The sequence below is a fragment of the Larus michahellis genome, chromosome 9 (assembly GCF_964199755.1).
Source record: "Larus michahellis chromosome 9, bLarMic1.1, whole genome shotgun sequence".
In the NCBI taxonomy this organism is placed as follows: Eukaryota; Metazoa; Chordata; class Aves; order Charadriiformes; family Laridae; genus Larus; species Larus michahellis.
In genome coordinates, this window is record NC_133904.1 from 46316693 (window position 1) to 46331900 (window position 15208).

The 15208-nt window shown below is 45.6% G+C and overlaps 1 protein-coding gene across 7 annotated transcripts; it reads right to left on the minus strand.

Annotated features, from left to right (window-relative positions):
* Positions 1-896: 896 nt before the first annotated feature.
* On the minus strand, positions 897-12854 carry LOC141748846 (V-set and immunoglobulin domain-containing protein 4-like). Of its 7 annotated transcripts, none has more exons than XM_074601493.1 (11): positions 12652-12854; positions 11302-11504; positions 10576-10764; positions 9273-9629; positions 8360-8641; positions 7421-7495; positions 6626-6703; positions 6190-6258; positions 5383-5496; positions 4280-4301; positions 897-3117 (listed from the first exon to the last, which is right to left on the minus strand). In XM_074601493.1, exons 3-11 carry the CDS (start codon positions 10628-10630, stop codon positions 2922-2924), a joined length of 1248 nt encoding a protein of 415 aa, XP_074457594.1. In that variant the 5' UTR covers positions 10631-10764; positions 11302-11504; positions 12652-12854; the 3' UTR covers positions 897-2921. The 7 variants fall into 7 exon arrangements, with proteins under 7 accessions (XP_074457594.1, XP_074457595.1, XP_074457597.1 ...); XM_074601494.1 differs by having other exon boundaries at positions 10576-10768; XM_074601496.1 differs by lacking the exon at positions 12652-12854 and having other exon boundaries at positions 11302-11514.
* Between the last annotated feature and the right edge of the window lie 2354 nt (positions 12855-15208).

Consider the following 15208-nt stretch of genomic DNA (forward strand, 5'->3'; position numbering starts at 1 on the left):
CTCTCCCGAAGAGCCAAGTCTGCTGGTCTGGAGGGCTGAACCCATCGCACCACTTAGAGAAAGCACAAGCTCTTTTCTCCTCATTCTCCATGCAGCACGAGTCACGTCCATGCTCAGATGTTCACCCTGTCGCTTGACTTTGGAGCACCTCTGCTTCCCAGTTGCTCCATGCAGCACTGAAGCCCCATATTCCCATTGCAATGAGATTGTTTCTGGGACAGAGCTCTGTACGGATCGGCTGCTTTCCAGTAACATTCCCTCTCACTCACTCCCCACAAAACTCATTCAAACACACACTTTTTTAAAATCCCCCTTTTAGAGAACGAGAACATTGCTGCAGGGCTCAAAAAAACTGCAACCTCATCTAGAATTGAAAGATTAAGAAAACATGACAGTTTCACAGAAAATTTCAACACTGTCCATTTGTCATCACATCAACGCGTTATCCAGTCATGATTTTCCTGTTGTCCTCCAGAAAACCCTTTCGGTGGTAAACGCGTGCCTTGCAATACTATTGCAACAGTTTTCCTCCCCTACTCACCTTCCTGCTTAGGAAGGAAGACAGCCAGACTACACTGGCTTTTTACACTCTTCATAACAGAACTCATTTTATTTTACATCCTAAATGTCTCGTTTCATTAGCTCTGAACCTCAAAGTGGACTAGCAGCAGCTCTTGCATCTTCTGTTCCCTAACCTGTGTCTGACTACGGTCTGCAAACATCACCGACACCACATCCAAACCATACCCCAAGCTCCAGCAGATTCACAATAATTCCTCTGCTTTCAAGTAGAGGGAGCTAAGGTGTTCCTGGGAATGTAATTCCTGGGCACACACAGACATTCACGCACACTCACCTTTGTAGACAAAATAAAGAGAAGTATAACAAAATCTACTAACTTTGCAGTCCTGAAGTTTAATGATTTTCATGTGCTTCCCCACATTTGCTAGAAGCTGCATGTACATGTTGACAATTTTTTCCAAGACATCACCACCACCAAAAGCTGCTGGGGCTGTTCCCTTTCCATTTTGGAATCGAGGTAACCCAGCCCTTGATTTTTAAGTACCTTCTTAACAAAGACAATTAGAACTTGTGGTACAGGAAATTCAGGGAGAAAACATAAGGTCACTGCTAAATACCCGTGTAAAATGCGCCTGCCGGTTTCTGGAGTTTGATGAACTTTTATAACGCTCATTGCCGTAATTTCTCATTGAACCTCTGTGTACTTTGGGTTTCAGAGCACTGGATGAGTAGCATTGCGTTCCACACTTATTTCTGTACCGCATAAATAACTTTTCCTCTCCCCTTAAGTGTGCTGCCAGATAATTTTAGCTAACGTCTGCTTCCTTGTCTCTTCAGAGAAACTGTAAACAAATAGTGTCTATTCATCTTCTCCACGCTGGTCACGAAGGGCACACTTCGCTCATTTTGCCTCGTTCTTCTCTTCCCCCCCCCCCCCACCCGCCCAAGATGAGAAAGCAAAATACATTTGCACAGAACTGGTTTCATGCCTAATCATCAGTTATTGTTGTTGTCAGTAACTTTTCTAGCTCTGTTAAACCCTCTCAAGACGAGAGACCTGCACGCATACGTGAGGTGGAAGCGTTCCATGGGTTTTCGCGGTATCACAATCACGTTTTCTATTGCATTGTAATGCCTTACCTAGTGGCACCTAATGCTCTTTTTGAACAGTGGTGAATTTTGAGCTGATCCTTGCAGAGACCTGCAGATGCAGATCTTTGCAGAGTGCGAACAGCAAATCTGGGGGCCCACTACTCCTGTGTCTGCGCCACCGACATCCCCCTTGCCCCTCAGAGCACTCATTTTGTTTCACCTCTGTCTGCATGGCTTTTAATTGGACACGGGATTGCCCTATTGTTCATTATAAAAAGGTTCTTCCATAACTCTGCAGCGTCCGTGTTTTAGATTTACTCAAGGTAGTAGAAATCATGAATTACAAAGCTTCTCGGTTTACCCTTCAGGCCTTCTAAGCTGGGGGCAAAGGACTTCATGAGTATCCACCGAGGAGCTGTAATTGTGAGGGCATTTTAAAGGCGAGCTGGTTGTACAAAAGTAGTCATAGCAAAATAATTTAGGCATGCGTAGACAATCCTATGCACAAACGTATGGAAAAGTACCTACTTTCTTGCACGTGTTAAACATGCATTAAAAGAGAGAATAGAGAAGGTGAACTCAGAAAGGGTGTGCCTTGTTGCAGCGTGAGAATCGCCCAAGCCATCCAGCACCAAAACTGTAGAAAGCGTGTCTGCATCTTACTGCGAGTGCTGCAGGAAGGCTTATGGAGTGCAGCGCGATGGCTGCATAGGGACATTTCTTCTCTTGGAACTGCCGCTCCTAGTGTGGTGACCTTCTTGGTTTTATCCCGGCTTCAATCAGTCTTTCAGCGTTTCTTTAAGGGCGCTCTCATATTTAAAAGGACATTCTACCACCTATGCAGCACTTCAGGTGGATGGGAGGAGAAGAGCCGATTCCCAGGGCAGCCTTATTCTTCGCTTCTCACCCAAAGATGATGGGGATGTTGAGCAGCCCTGGGTGCTGGCTCTACTCCCACCACACGAAGGCTGTGAACGCAGATCCTTTTGGTCATATAAAGCAGCACATTTAGTACAGTGCTCTTGACCCGGGATCCGCATACCCAGGCTTTCAAGGGGATTTTTTCTACAGAGCTGGTGAAAGGGAACCAAAAAAAGCAAAATCAGAAGATCTATACAGCCGTCTGTAAATGAAGTTCCTAAAGAGGTTTGCATTTTCACTGCAGAGATTGTTAAGGCTCCATAAATCATGGAGGAGTAAAAACTGCTTGTCCAACCTACTTTCAGAGGCAAAGGTGAATAGGAAGATAAGTTTTGCCTGGATGAAAGTACTCCTCAGGACCGCTATCTGTAGAGCACTGTTGGTTCTCATGCAGTGTCCCCTACTTCATATTCAGATTCCTGCTTGTGTCCAACACGGTCATATTCATTCTTTTCCGTATTTATTTCTTCAGGTCCTTTGTTTTTCATGAATTCCATCACATAGTTGTTTTCAGTGGAGGAGATGGGTTCCTCATAATGACCCGTACTTTCATGCCTTGAAGCTGCTGCTCTCGAGTTATGTCTGAAATCAAAATAAAATATGAAAGAAGAGTTGCAACCAGAGTAGGCAAAGCATCTCCCTCCAGTCTTGCTCAAAATTCTGATGGCTGTCTGATTCAAACCCATGTAAACCTGGGCCATTGGATTATGACAGTATTCTGAAGGAGAGAAGCTTATCCTTTTCTTCCAGGTGGCAGGAGAACCTTGGACATTATAGCAGCATTGCCTCCAATCCAGGGAGAGTTACAGAGGCAGGAAGAAGTATGTCAGCAACACAAGGATTCCCATAATTTCTTGGAACAGCACAACCTGACAACTGCTCTTTGCAAGTTAAACATATGTGTTTACACACACACACACATATATATATATTTTAAAAAGTGGTGAAGGAATGGCAAATGGTGAACTGAACGCAGCCTGCATCCACCATGTGGCTTATGGCATCTAATATCTTTAAAATTAAGGTAAGTCCTGCGAGGAGAAATGCCATCACACCAGTTATTCAGTTGCCCAGGGTTCAACTACTACTTGAGCATGCTGCTTTATAAACTGCTTGGGAAGCACAGCACCTGGAAAAACACTGTTGGCATGTTCTACCCTGGCACTCAAGTCATCCACACTTTAATTAACATCCAGATAGGTCATTCTCCTTGTATGTGTCGACTGGATTATTAGGCTTTCCAGTATGGCTTGCATCGGTTACAAGTAGGATCAGGATGCTGAAACCTGAGTTTAGAAATAGTTATAGCTTCCTGCCGCGGCTATGATTAAAAGGTTCAGCCGAGGATATTCCGGGGGTAAGTCGGAGTCTAATCTGTGCATCGGGAGCCTTAGCTCTCTAGAAGGGGAATTCCTGTTCTTTGCATTTGAAAAAACACTGGGAATTTATCCTTGGCAATAACCTTCAGTAGGCTTCATTGGGCTGAGGAGTTAATGAAGAGCTCTTACTCATTTTTATGACTCTAGTATTGCAAAGGAAAGGATCTTTCTTCCTGCGTTATGTGTTGTTGTGGAAAGCCCACAGATCATCAGTACAAAGTTCTACTGAGCTAATTTGATCCTCTTCATCCATACTGCTTAAGAGGCATCTCATCTTGACAGATAAGTAGCACCATTGGGTTTTTTTCTGCTCTGATACTGTCCCCAAAGACTCCCCAGTACGTTAGATAAAGGGTTATACTCACAATTTTACTTCATAGACTTGAGCTGGAAAAGAATAATCAGAAATTTGTGTCAATAATTTGTATTTATATTCTCAAAAAAGAATTTCTACTATGTCTCTTTTTGATATAAGAAAGCGACCGCTGAAGACAAAATAAAAATAGGAACCTTGGAGATCATGTTAGGTGGGTGATGACTCCTATTCCCAGGATTCAGTCCAAGAAAATGAAAACAACCCATATCCCAGCTGTAGCACAACTGGGTCAAAACAACTGGCCCAAGGTCAAAGGTAAAGTCAAGTTTAGAAACTAGAAGTTCCCCGTTCCCACAGTTTTCCTATTCATTAGAAGTTCAATAAAGTACAATTGAGAAAGAGGATATTCTGCATTCCTTAAAAAAAAAAAAAAAAAGAAAAAGGAGTGTTTGATAATTATTATTATTAATTGGTAGGGCGGAGTTGTAGAAAGGTAATTAAGGAAACAAAAGGGACAAGGAGAAAAGTATGGCCATCAGTATTAAAAAAAAAAAAAAACAACCAAACCCCCAATATGTTCTCTGTACGCTGCTGAGTGTTATTAGTGAGCAAGGGGACTTGAAGAAAGCATTTGGGCAGGCGTTTTCTAGTATTAGAAATATCTAGTATTTCTTGTATTTATGCTTCTAGACAGAAGCATTCAGTAAATACATCCTATGTCTGAAGGCAAGAAAGGAAATGAATTTCTATTGAACAGGGAGAATTAATGATGACCTCTTTTCCTCCAGGCTTTTCCTAAGGGAAATATCAAACAGCAGCTGGTGCAAACAGGTATTTTACAGTAGCAGGACAAGATCAACTCAATACCAGATACATTAAAAGATCTGATCAACAGGCAGCAGAGGAGCACCCGGCAGGTCCTCCCTGACTGCTGTGACTGGTTTTCCCTGACGAGATGGGGGTTTCTCCGCCTCTTTCGACCTTCCCCCACCTATTTTGATCCATGCACATTTTGATGGAGTGCCTGTACGATGCACGTGCCAGAGCTTCTACAGGTATTTGCGTGCACAGCCCCAGCCCCAGCAGCCCTCAAAGCTACACCCAAGTTGGCCATGCACAGCGCGTTCAAGGTTTACAGAATATTCTACTCACCATCTTTGGGCTTTCTAATGCAAATGATAAGAAAGATGATAAGGAAAAGCACAGCACCGCAAACCACAGCAATGAGGATGACCAGGTACAGGGGCAGGCGACTCCTCTGGAAATCTAGAGCAATACAGCAGAAGACTTTCAAACGGAGAAGCTTCTCCCAGGTCACAGCAGCAGCCGTTACGTGGCACTGACCACTTCCCTGAGGGCAACAGCAGCCAGCCCTCTTGTGGGCACACAGAGTTGTCCCTGCTCGTCCCCAGGGACGTCTGTGGGAGCTGGCCAGGCCTACTGCATACACATCTCACCCAGAGACTGTGGCCGTAGACACCCAGCAAAGTCTCCTAATGCTGAGGGGAACGGAGGCCGTATGCTGGGCAGAAGAGTTGCACTACACCTCAGGAAATAACAAGTCTCAGCTTTTCATTCAAGGATACTCTTCAGTGCTATTTGGAACATGTTTAAACCTACACTACAAAGCTAGAGGAGGTACAGAAGATCTGCCCGAGTTGCACACTAACGCTTTTCTACTCTTCCCGCTTTGACACTCAAAAGATCAAAATGGACTGTTGTTCGGGAGCACAGTAACTCTATATGCTCCAACTGCGAAAGCTTTTTTTACCCCTCCATAAAAACATTCAGAGTCTTTTAAAGAGTGTCCATGAATCATCTAGATCCCTCAAGAACAGCCATTAATACAATTTGCAGCCAAAAGGCAGACCGCTGGTTTTGAGGCTGAAGGTATTGACTACTTAGCGGCCAGTTTGTGTCCCTAATCTCATTCTTAGCTTTGTTTTGCTCTCCACTCACCCTGAGCTGTATAATTCTTTTCTGGATATCCCACACCATTCTCAGGAGTCACTACGGTTGGGGGCAGATCTGCAAAACAAACAGGAGTGAAAGGCCCATGGTGCATTTCCAGTCCTCATTTTAGCACCGGGAGATCCGGGATTATAGTTGTGTGATCAAAAGAGAGTATCTCCATCACCTTTACAAAGCAGTGAAAATAGACAAACTCTATAAATGAGTACTATATATACTCTCTCTATATACTCTCTCTATATAACAGTAATAATAATTATTATGTATTGTTATATTATACTCTCTATATTATAGTGTATATATAGTACTATATATACACATATGATAGATACTATCTATAGTATATATAAACCATCTATACTATGTATACACAAACTCTGTATATATATGCTAGATATATATGTATGTCTATACATGGACACACCTGTAATAGTGGTAGAGTCCCATGAAGTCCAAGAGATTTCTGGGGTACCTGTGAACACCAGCTCCGTTTGGTTTTTTGCTGTAAGAACAGTCAACAATTGTCAACATCGTCCCTTAGCTTCTTGTCACCGATGCCAATTCCCACAACCTGCTGCGTGACTGGTGGGGCACTGTAAATTCAGATTAAAACGCATCCCCCGAATAAACAAAGTTTCCACAAGCTGACCTACTCTAGCCCAGGTCTGAATTCCCACATCCCACAGAAAGAAACTGGGAGTCCCAAGCCCTCCCTCAAAACAACCATCCTTGGTCAGGGAGACTGTTTCCACTCGGGTCTGCAGCAGCTTTTGCATCGCTTGTATCTGCCACTAGAGACACTAAACTGCCTCCCACTTCAGCAGCTTTCATTCAGGACCAGAAAACAAGCAAAAAAGCCCTCAAAAAAAAAAAAAAAAAAAAAGAAAACCACACACCAAAAAACCGGAACAGAACCTAGAACATCCTATATGGTCTACAAGTTAGGAAATGGTATTTCTAGCAGCCTTAAAATGCATACAGAACCTCTCATATGGAGACACAACCTCCCTAAGAGCAAGCTAAAAGCCCGCTACGGACCGGAGACTGAGGAAAGGAGGATGTTCTACATTCAGAAACATCTAGATTGAAAACTAAGGCGTATGGATTAAAGTATATTACTGCGAAGACTGTATTCCCCAGCCACAAAATCCACTGCTAAACTTGGTGTCAAACCATCTCCTGACTCCTCGTCCTTGCTGCCAGCTGAAACTGGTGTTACCTCCACCTGTGGTTGGGTGGTGTCTCCCCGAGGTTCTGCCATCCCTCTGAGAGGCCACTGTGGTTGCGGGCAGATCTGCGAGGTGAATGAGAGGTTCACGCAGCAGTTTAGCCATGTTTGTGATGCTGCTGCAATACAGAACTTCTCCACTGGTGCGGCAAGACTATGAGGAACCAGCCACCATCCAGAGGACAAGTAGGGACTGCGTGCTAGCAGCGTTAACAAGCCTGGCCGTCATTAATTCTAGTTCCCTTGCTGTACACATTTTTCATGCAACTGCTATGAAAAATAACACATCATTTCAGCCATAGTCTTCATTCCACTGAGAGCTCAGGAGGCTTTGCCTCTTCCAAACGTCACCGTGTGGTATCTGTGCTTGGCTCTGCAATCACAGGCTTCATGGCTCTGATGGCCGAGTTACCAACCAAGGAAAGCAGCAAACCTTCCACAAGGCATCCATCATGTACTGTCTTGCAGAGCCTGGATACATCAGAGCACAGAAATGCAGTGTGTTTTCGGAAACAGGTGGCCCGTCATAAGGAACAAAGGCCAGTTTGATTGTTTTTCACCTGCTGAATCACCACCCACGTTCCTCGTACTCAAAATGAAGTCCTGATTCCTTGTCTAAACCGCAATAGGCAGCATTACACAGCCAGCAAGAATTTCAAAAAAGCCAAAGAGGAATAAATACGTGTTTTAAATATAAAACCTCTTTTGCACCAGAAAAGAGCAGTTCCCCTAAAGAGGTGGAGGGAAACTGAATACAGGAAACAAAAAAGGATAGAAAGCCAGAGCCAGTGATGAGAAGCGCTTCGGAGTGCAGAAGGCCAAGGCTTTTTGTGTTTTCTCCTTTCAGGGAAGGGAAGTAGGAACCTTGTTCCGTTCCAGTACGGAAGGGGTCCAGGTGTATTCCATCCAGCTGCGGCTCTGGGAACTCACCTCTCACCCTCAGCTCAACGGCGTCGCTCTGCTGCACAGCCCCGTCCCCGACCCTGTTTTCCGCCTCACAGTAGTACATCCCGGCGTCGGAGAGCCGCAGGCTGTCCCACGCCAGCTCCGCCTGGCTGCTCAGGAGCTGGGCTTTCCCTCCCGGGCTGCTCCTGAACCAGCGATAGCTGATGGGGGGGGAGCCGCTGGCCACACAGGTCAGGCTGCTCCTGGCTCCGGCCGGGACCGTCAGCCCCAGCTTGCCAGCCCTGATGACGGGCTTGGTCACTGCAACTGGAAGACAAAGCAGATGGGGCCCAGGTCAGGCTGGCCATGGCTGCGGTGGGGAAGGTTCTTCCCCCCCCTCCATGGCAGGTCTTGCTCTGGCTTTCAGTGCTTTCCCAGGAGGAAGAGGGGCACCGCTCTCACATCATCTCTCTCTTCACAAGTTAAGCTTGGCTTAGCTGTGCCTGTACCAACTATGCCACCCACTGCACCTCCTACACGAAGGCCTGTCCTGCTGGGTCGATGCCATCTCCATTCCTTTATAAATCACCACTGCCCAGGCAAAGGGAGATTGGGCACGTGCTGATGGAGTTTGGCCAAAGAAAATCAATGCAATATCCCAGGGACTTCCCCTCTGGTACGTGTCCCTTGGAAACACTGAACCATCAGATAGAGGTTGGGCCAGGGACATATTGGTAAACAAGAGGCCACAAATCCTCCTCCAGCCCCCAAACCACAGGATGGTGGGCAGAATTCCTCTCTCTGACCTATTCGCTGCTTCTTGCCGGAGTCTGACACCGCTCAGCAGCACGCTCCTGCATCAGAAGCGGGCGGTCACTGCCTACCTGGTCTATTCAATTCCTAAAAGCCTTCCTGAGCCAAGGCTTCCAGTCCTGTGCAGCTTCTTTCTTGGGTTTACCTTTAACAACTTCCATTTTAGTGGTGATCTCCTTTGTTATCAGGCTGTTGTTGCTGGCTCTCCAGGTGACCTGGCAAGTGTAGGTTCCCCTGTCAGAGACTTCCAGGTTCAGGATGTGGAGAGACACGTTCCCTGGGGCATCCTTCGGCACGCTGACCCTGTCTCTGTACTCGGACAGGAGAATGTGGTCGCCAGAGCCATCCCTCCGAAAAATGGTGCCAGAGCTCTGGTCATGTACCACAGTCCACGTGAGTGTTTGCTGCACAAAGTCCTCCACAGGCACATAGGCACATGGCAACGTGGTAGATTCCTTCCACATGCCTTCAATCTCATTGGGACCAGTCAGGTCCAGAAAAGCTGCAGGAAGAACGAAGAAAGAAAATGAAAAATAAAGCAGAGTGAGGGCAGCTCCTGGGAGACGAAGCAGCGGCGAGAGCATCAGCGAGTGGAATCCACCACGTCAAAGGCCTGGGCAGTCAGTGTAGAAGATGAAGGATGGTGTGTTCAGGGATGGGCTAACAAAAAAGACACGTCATGTGAGGAATCAGATGGGAGAGAGCTGATTGCCAGGGGCACTGCCACGTGCCATGTGTGCAGTTTCCTTCCCATGCTCTGCCTGGTGCTTACTTACAAGCAGGTGAACAGCAGGCGGAGCATCGGAGCAGAATTAGTGGATGATTTAGACCTGAGGGAAGGAGTTTGCCTCAAGGCCGAGTTGTGGAGTTCCCCCGTCACAGCTGCTGTCTGCCCTTGCAAGTTAACAGCAAACCACAGGTTTTATGGTTTTCCCTCCTCTGCTGCCCGTTTGTTCTTCTGAAAGGTGCTGCTTTTTCAGACTAAGCTAAATTTAAGCAACGGATCAAAGAAGTCCAAAACTCTTTACATTTCCCTATAAAGATGAGGTCTGTTGACTTTGTCACTCGTCGGGAAGAGCCCATGCTTCCATAGACACTTCTTTACCCTTTTCTTCTGGTTTCCAAACCTCCCGCTTCCTGGGAACACAAGGACTAACCAGACCCTTCACGCTGGGCTGCTCGCTGTGCTCTGTGAAATAACCGTCACAACGTACACGGGATCTTCGTACTCCAAGTACATGAGCAGCATTTCCATAGCCTTCGTGCACTGTCGCACTCCACAACCACTGGATTTGAAACAACTGAACACCGAGGCAGCAGCAAAGACATTGGCCTTTTTGCCGTATTTCTGTTCCTGAAAGAGAACCAGCCCCCGAACAAACACACACACAGACACACCGGTGCCAGGGAAGGAACTGCCCCGTCAGGAGACCTTTCCATACACTCACCATTGCAGAAGAGAAGAGGACTCAGAAGCACAGCTGCTCTCACCAGCATTCCCATCCTTCCCGGGGCTGCAGCTTCTCCCTCTCGCGTAGAACAGAGCTGCTCTCTCCAAGTCGGGGGTGAACACTTTCCTTCCTTCGCTCACTTTGTCACCAAGAACCCAGGACAGATGATGATGGTTTTTCCTTCCTCTTTCTCAGAAAAAAAAAAAAAAAAAAAAAAAGCGCCTCCGTGACTACCGTCAGAGGTGCGGGCAGAACAGAAGACCTCAGGGAAGGTGAAAAGAGGAAAGTTTAAGGATTACTTCTACTCTATTTCACATTTTCTGCTGAGTAGGCTTTTTCCCCTTCTGTTTTTTAATTCGACTTCAAAAAAAGAAAAAGAAAAAAAGAAGTTTCATTTGTTTCTTTTATTCCTAAACACCTATTTCTCCCGCTTTTCCTCCTTGCACTGCTTTCTAAATAACAACTTTTAACATGCACGTTACATACAAGAAGATCTAAGAGAGTACTCTCAGGAGCCAAACCACCAAGGTCCTTACTATTCATTTTCTTACCGGCTTTTTGACGGATCTCGCCTCTGTGTTTTAAATTAAGAGTCATGAAATGCCCTAAATATTTACATTGCCAGTGTGACACAAATAGTCATTGTACTTCCCTTCCAACTGATGTACTCGACTCTATTTCGTTATATCCCACTTAAGTGGTAGAGATTTTAGGTATACAAACCTGAAAAGAGATGATTCCCAAGAGCTACAGGCAGCTGGTTTGACCATCCCACTCTGCACCACAGATTGATCCTCCTTTCGCATGTAGCAATTTAGCTGCTAGGTTGAATTGATTAATTGCATTCAATTAAAAGCAGAGATTAGAGCCATATGCACCTGCATTTCCCTGTGGACAACTTTGGAAACAGGTGAACAATTAAATGCCTAGAGAGGAAAAAAAAAAAGGAATTTATCAAAGTAGAAAATCTTTGAGACTCCGAAATCATGACTTCTTAACTGTAATGAGATGTGTTATTATTAATTAAAGGTAATATTAGTTATAGTTAATCTGTATTATTAAGTAATTGAGCACTAGACTCCTCTAGAAGTATCTATTCTCTACTGAAACATTACCTTCAAGAGATTTCACATGTCTTTTTCTGCCGTCTGCAGCTCTTAATTTTTCTGTTGCCCTAATGACAGAAATCTCTTCTGCTTCATTGTATACAGCTAAATCGATGCGAGCACTTTGCTGTTGTTACATCCAAATTTAACATTTATAATGCAAGTAACCAGAATAACTGAATGCGGTCAATAAAATCCCAGACCATGTTCTAAAGTACAACCCTCCTTTAACAGTCGTGAGACGATGTTTGCTTCTGTGGAAGCGCAATACCGGAGACCGGAGCATCAATGCTGCTGCGTACCTGATTCCGAAGTAGTGGCAACGTGGAGACAAAAAATATTTCATATAGTCTTATATGTGGCTTAAAGACAGCTCCACCTACATTGTCATTGATAGGCGGCTTCATTAGACTATGTAATTTAACGTTAAAAACAGGAGGTTTGTGTGTACAGCCCTGGGAGCTCTGATATTATCTTATTCCTCTTCTTTCAAGGTCTTTGTTTTCATTGCCATTGCTTGCTTTTACATATATTCTTATTTAAGGGTAGTTCATTGTGCAAAACGATGCCTAAAAGCATATATAGAATTATGATTTTTTTTTTTTGACTACTTGTTATTAACATTGATCTAATTATGAGCATGTTACTGGTATGGGTTTGAATTTGATTCTTTTCAGGTTATAACATTCTGATCTCTGTTTCCCCGAAGCTGGTGATTTTGCTACACGCAATTTTTATGCCTTTATTTGGTTAGAAAACCTCCATATCCTTGTGGTTGTTTAACGGTCTCGGCCTAGAGAATCATCTGTTCAATTAATTTCTTACTGTTCACTGTATTTGCAGTTATACCTGTAATTAAAGAGGACATCTAACCAGCTTAAGGTCTAAATGCTTCTGCTGATATCCTATATCCTACTTGATAAAGTTGAGAAAAAAGGTTCAGCAGAGATTCAAGAGATTTTGGGACCTGGTTTCACACGCTCCTCCCTTGTAGCCCCGTATTCCTCCATCAGAAGTTTTCCATGAGACTCAACTCCAATCTGCAGTCGCTGGGACGGGGAGAAGCAGGAGAAGCTTGTGTGGGCTGCAGTGTCCACGTACTTCTTGGTTCAGAACCGGAAGAAAAAACAACACGTTGAGTTCAAATTAATGAAACCCCTTCCTGGGCAACACGGCTCCCTGGACAGGAGGGCAGAAGCCTAAACCGACTTGGACTAAGTCATAAGGGAACCTACCACTAGAAGGGTATGTACCAACCAGGAAGCTAAAACTCAAGCTGCTTGGCAAAAAAAAAGCGTGCATATATTTATATATTTATATATTTTTATATTTTTATATATATATATATTTACTTTTACATGTTTGGCTGGGGGGACAGAGGCAGGAGAAATCTCTTGTCCTTTATATGCAAGCGCAGACAGCTGTACGCCAAGATGAGCCTCGGCAGCAATCTCTTGCTTCTGCTTTGGGGAGCTGTGATAACACGGATACTACTTTTCCAAACGGGACGGCAAAATGTTGGGCATGGGCTGGAGGAGGTGGAATCATACGGCCCGGGAGAGACAGATCAAAATAAGTTTTTCTCATATTCTGGAAAGCTCTGTGTTAGCAAGCGCAAAGTGATATAAGACAAAAAATTGATGGCTGGGCTGGCGTGGTCTGCGTGAGGAGGGCTAGTCTGAAACGGTACAAAAATAATTATGAAAGGAACACGTGAGGGGCACTTTTCCCTTTCTCACACCATGCTTGCCATGCCTGGGTGTGTCCTGTAAATTCTTGGCACGTGGAAGTCAAGGAAAAGCAACCTTCCATTCCCCAGGTACAGGACACTACAACCAAGCAGTAAAAGCAGCAGCCACGTGCGTTGATGCTGGAGGAGGAAGGAAAATTGCATTATAGTGAAGCAACTGTGGTCACGGGTAACACAAACTTGTTATCCATCAGGTTGCAGTGGTGTAGTAGTCCCATCCAGCAGCTGTTGTACACCACGGGGTTAGTGATTGGCTGCCGTCCTGCCTGCTGTGCTGCGGGTATCACTTGGCTGCAGACAGTCTCTCCCGGCTGATCCTCGCAGAGTCTGGCTGTGGCTCCCGGTGATGACGCCGCTGCCGTCTCCTTGTCCTTATCTAGAAGCAGAGCAGCACTTTTTCATATTATCGTCCTTTTTCTTGGCACTGGAAGTGATGAATAGAGTTCTTTACTTCTAGGAAAATCCCACAAAAACCGTAATGCCCCCAGTGCTGGTTGACCTCAGCACAGGCTCCGCACAGTGTGCCATGCCCGGACCAGAGGTCTGCCTGACGCTGAGGTTATCTGTGCTGTTCCCGGTTTCCTTCTCATCTCCAGTAACATTTTAATCAACACCTTAGGGAGTTTAGGACCTTTCTTACTCATAAGTCTCTTTTTCTCTCTCCCTCCTCGTTTTTTGGAGAGAGAGAGGGTGGGGAGAGCATCTGTCATTCACTTCAGTGGCCAGTCTGGCCCAAACCATGACACGGACTCTACAAAGAACGCCTGTGCTGGTGCACTACAGCTGGCGTAGCTGGTAGAATCCCATTGAGAAATGGCTTTGGGACAGGACAGCGTGGCAAGGGCAGGGCGGGTGCCTGGCTGGCCCCACACCCAGGCACGGGGACACTTGCGCAGTCCTTGGGTGGAGTGACCAACCCGTGAGTCGGCAAACAGGGGAAGAGTAATCTGGGTGGCCCATCCCAGCTGAAATACGAACTCGTCCCCAAAAAAGCAAAGGGAAGGGTGATAAAAAAAACCCAGCAGAATTTACCTCGTAGGTGGTTGTTATTAACACGCTTTCCAAAGAGTGCTGGGAAGTTTTGACCAGGCAGAGAGTTACAAAAGCCTGAGATACGGGAAGAGCTGGCGTGGGTACCCCGGCAAGAAGAACTGATGAAAGAGCCGAGAGGTGCCGTGTCAGCTGGGGGGGGCAACCGCGGCCGCAGCAGCAGGTACAAGGCTGAGGATGGGATCCTGCAACGCGGGACCACCAGTTACGAACAAGCGACAGGGACCCCGGCCAACCTTTCACGCTGTCTCTGCGGGAGATCACAGCCAGGGAGAACTGCACGCCGCGGCTGAACCTTACTGGCAAAAAAACCAGGGCAGAAATCAGGGCAATGGCTCTAGAATAGAATCGTTGGTTTCAGCAATGTTTTTCCTGTTTTAAACAAACACGTGAGTAACAGGACGAATCTAGAAATCAGAACAGAAGTAACGTTAAAGGAAGAAGGCAGAGATAAGTATTAGAGGATACTCAGACCTGTCTGATAACCAACCTCAACAGCCGTAGTCCAGTGAATCTCAGTACACCCCATACGATACACCACCACGAAGTGCTCAGACCTTCCTTTCAAAGGAAAGGAAAGAGATGATGGTACGTGTCTATGCATAAATATGCCCAGTGCTGATTTAAGCTAAGATATAAAGTTTGTCTGTTTATTATAGAGAAAATAGAAGGAGACGGAAAAATGGAAGGGGAGGGAAAGGGGAGCGAGTATATTGGGTGTTCA

Coding starts and splice junctions, on each gene's coding strand:
- LOC141748846 (XM_074601493.1), bottom strand. CDS start 10,630: ATGGGAATGCTGGTGAGAGCAGCTGTGCTTCTGAGTCCTCTTCTCTTC. Junction 9,630..10,575: donor TCCTCTTCTCTTCTGCAATG/GTGAGTGTATGG, acceptor TTCTTCCTGCAG/CTTTTCTGGACCTGACTGGT. Junction 6,259..6,625: donor GGACTCTACCACTATTACAG/GTGTGTCCATGT, acceptor TTTGTTTTGCAG/ATCTGCCCCCAACCGTAGTG.